This window comes from Gymnoscopelus microlampas, assembly GCF_963454915.1.
Source record: "Gymnoscopelus microlampas genome assembly, chromosome: 13".
Lineage (NCBI taxonomy): Eukaryota > Metazoa > Chordata > Actinopteri > Myctophiformes > Myctophidae > Gymnoscopelus > Gymnoscopelus microlampas.
In genome coordinates, this window is record NC_139950.1 from 45,720,446 (window position 1) to 45,723,357 (window position 2,912).

Consider the following 2,912-nt stretch of genomic DNA (forward strand, 5'->3'; position numbering starts at 1 on the left):
TAACATCTTCAATGCATCCATCTTTATATTTATTGACCTTTGAGAACCAGTTATTTTGCTTTTCTTGTTCATCAAGTGGAATAATAGTCATTAGAGAATCATGCAGTGCATTGGCATTTTCAGACACTTTCATCAAGGCAAGGTTGTGCTTTAACCAGTGAAACATCTTTCTCATCTTTCATGAGCTCTTTAATAGAGGTTATCAGAGCTTTTGTTTCCTCCACTTTCTTTTTGCGTTCCTTTTGGATTGATTCGATTTTATTTGCCAGGGCCTTTTCAGTGAGATTTATTCTCCTTTTTTCCATGTCCTTTTCCAACATGTGAACCAACTTTTGTTCCACTCATTTTGAATAAACAACGAAATTATCACAGTCAATGAGAATCCAATACAAAGCCACATAAACAGCCACAGCGATCGCAAAGAGAGCAGCCTGCAGCGCACGTTAATTGTTTGTCACACACACACACACAATACAAGCTTGGCCCGGCGGGCCGCGCACACACATCAGTGTATTCAAGTTCACCACAATGACAGTTTCCACTCAGCAGCAGAACCAGCTCAAACTGTTCCAAACGAACCAACATGGGTCAACAGCAGAACGAAAACGGGTCGGGTTACGTTACCGCTCGTCCTCCGTGATAGCTCCGTTCCGTTCCGTTCCGTTCCGTGGTGTGTGTGTGTGTGTGTGTGTGTGTGTGTGTGTGTGTGTGTGTGTGTCCGCGGCTCCGTGCGTGCCTGCGTGCGTGTCATTCCATTGTTTGTTTGTTTGCATGCGTTGCTCTCTTGCTCCGCGTCCAACGTGTGATTTTTCGTGTCCTTCCGTGGCTCCAATCCGTCTCCTTTGTTTTATTAAAGTTTAAAAGGCATTTCATTTAGCGACATCATGACATAGTGAACAGTAGGCTATACCGTGCGGTTAGCAAAGTTGGACTTCCCCCATTCACCCCCTCTCCATTTCATTGATAAAAACCGCAGGTGAACAGCTGACTTTACTACCACTGTCTGACTGACGTAGCACCAACACCACGTGACTCTTTGTCAATGACATGATCAATGAATCAATTAAAAACCATAACAACCCATTATAGCTGCATATACCTGTCACCAACAGACCCCCTCTATATTGTATAAAATTGTGTTTTAGATTAAACTTTTTTTTGTTTACTTGGTCTGCTCTTTTTTCCCTCTGCACCTATACCTCTTTGCCAAAAATAGCCGATCTACAAGCTCAAAATGGACACATTTTGAATACGTCAATGTTTTAAACACATATCTTTTGTAACCCCACCCCCGCCCCCCTCAGATGGCCAAATATCCATTTGGGGGTCTATGACAAGAGAACCACTAAGTCATTGAAAGTAGCCGTCATAGCTGAATGGATAGAGAGCCCACCTGCAAAGCAAAATGTCCAGGGTTTGATTTCCAGTTCCGGTAATGTGTCACCACTTTTATGAGACACTGAAACCCTTAACTGTGAGCAGCAATCAACTGGATGAAACTGAATTTCTCCATTGGATCTATTAGGTCTAATTATTACTAAAGAAGGGTGGGATCCAAACACATGGAGCTCCACAGAAACCATAACATCCTTACACTGTTTCTCATACTTTTACTTGAGTAAGCCCATTTTGGACAGGCTATAGCCCAAATGACAGTAAAGTGAACATTTAAGGACCTTTAAAGGACAACTTTAGTTTTTTACAACCAAGGTTTATGTTTTAGATTGTAATTAATGTACTGCTTTCTATAGTTTTAGCAATTTTCGCGATATTTTTTACAGTGGGCGGGGGCATTCTGTCTGGTGGCTAAATATGTCTTTTTTTACACAATAACCTGGTGTTTTCTTTATTATTATTTACAGTAGCTCTTCGAGCCCCCAATAACTCACATCTGGCCATCAAAGACCACAGGACCTTTTTTATTGTGTAAAAAATACATATTTAGCCACCGGACAGAATGCCCCCGCCCACTGTAAAAAATATCACGAAAATTGCCAAAACTGTAGAAAGCAGTAAATGAAAAAAAAATGACACTCATCTTTTATTTACTTTAATTACAAGCTATATAAAATATAAACCTTGGTTGTAAAAAAACTAAAGTTGTCCTTTAAAAACCGAATGAAATACACAAACTGGTCAAGCATTGGTCAAATTGTGAAAATAGCCGATTGCGCTCGTTTGTGACGTCATAACATGACATCAGTGGTGATGTCACTGATCGCGTCAGGCTGTGATAACATCATCACATCCTGACCTGCAAGCGGCTGAGAAACACGTCACTGTCTGTCATCATTCATTTAAAGGGAACAAAGGTCTGCTGGAGGTGACATTCAGTTGACAGATCCAGGTTGTGAGGTGGACAAGTTCACGCTTCGTCATGTCACAAGCAGTGCAGAAATTGATGGCAAAGGTACCCACACTGGTCGACGCCACTGTCACCTATTCCAGACCCCGGCTGGCGACCTTCTGGCGTTACGCTCGCGTTGAGCTGGTTCCGCCGTCTCCTGCTGAGATCCCCAGAGCTATTGAGAGTGTACAAGGCCTCATCAAGGGCTTCCAGACGGGACGCCTTGGACAAACACCAGTGAAGGATGCACTAAGGAATGGACTGGTGGCCACTGAAGTGTTGATGTGGTTCTATATTGGAGAGTGCATTGGCAAAGGAGGCCTTATTGGCTACGATGTCTGAGTTTTGGACCGTTGATACTTTCTGCTGTACTCGACCATGAGGCTCCACTTCTCTTCCTCTCTCTCTCTGCGTTTTAATTTCAAATATGCCAGTCCTTACCAGATGTGTGCATTAGATTTACATTGGTGCAATTTAACTCGGGAATAATTGCATTCAACAAAACCCCATGAAAAAGAGAATCTAAAAAAGAAAAAAAGAAACGAAAACAAGTGAAGAAATAGAT

The 2,912-nt window shown here is 42.2% G+C and overlaps 1 protein-coding gene across 1 annotated transcript; it reads left to right on the forward strand.

The window, feature by feature from the left end:
• Positions 1-2,377: 2,377 nt before the first annotated feature.
• LOC311058687 (ATP synthase subunit g, mitochondrial-like) lies at positions 2,378-2,689 on the forward strand (the record flags this gene model as incomplete). The annotated part of the gene is made up of 1 exon (XM_084076151.1): positions 2,378-2,689. One exon carries the CDS (start codon positions 2,378-2,380, stop codon positions 2,687-2,689), a length of 312 nt encoding a protein of 103 aa, XP_083932277.1.
• Positions 2,690-2,912: the final 223 nt, after the last annotated feature.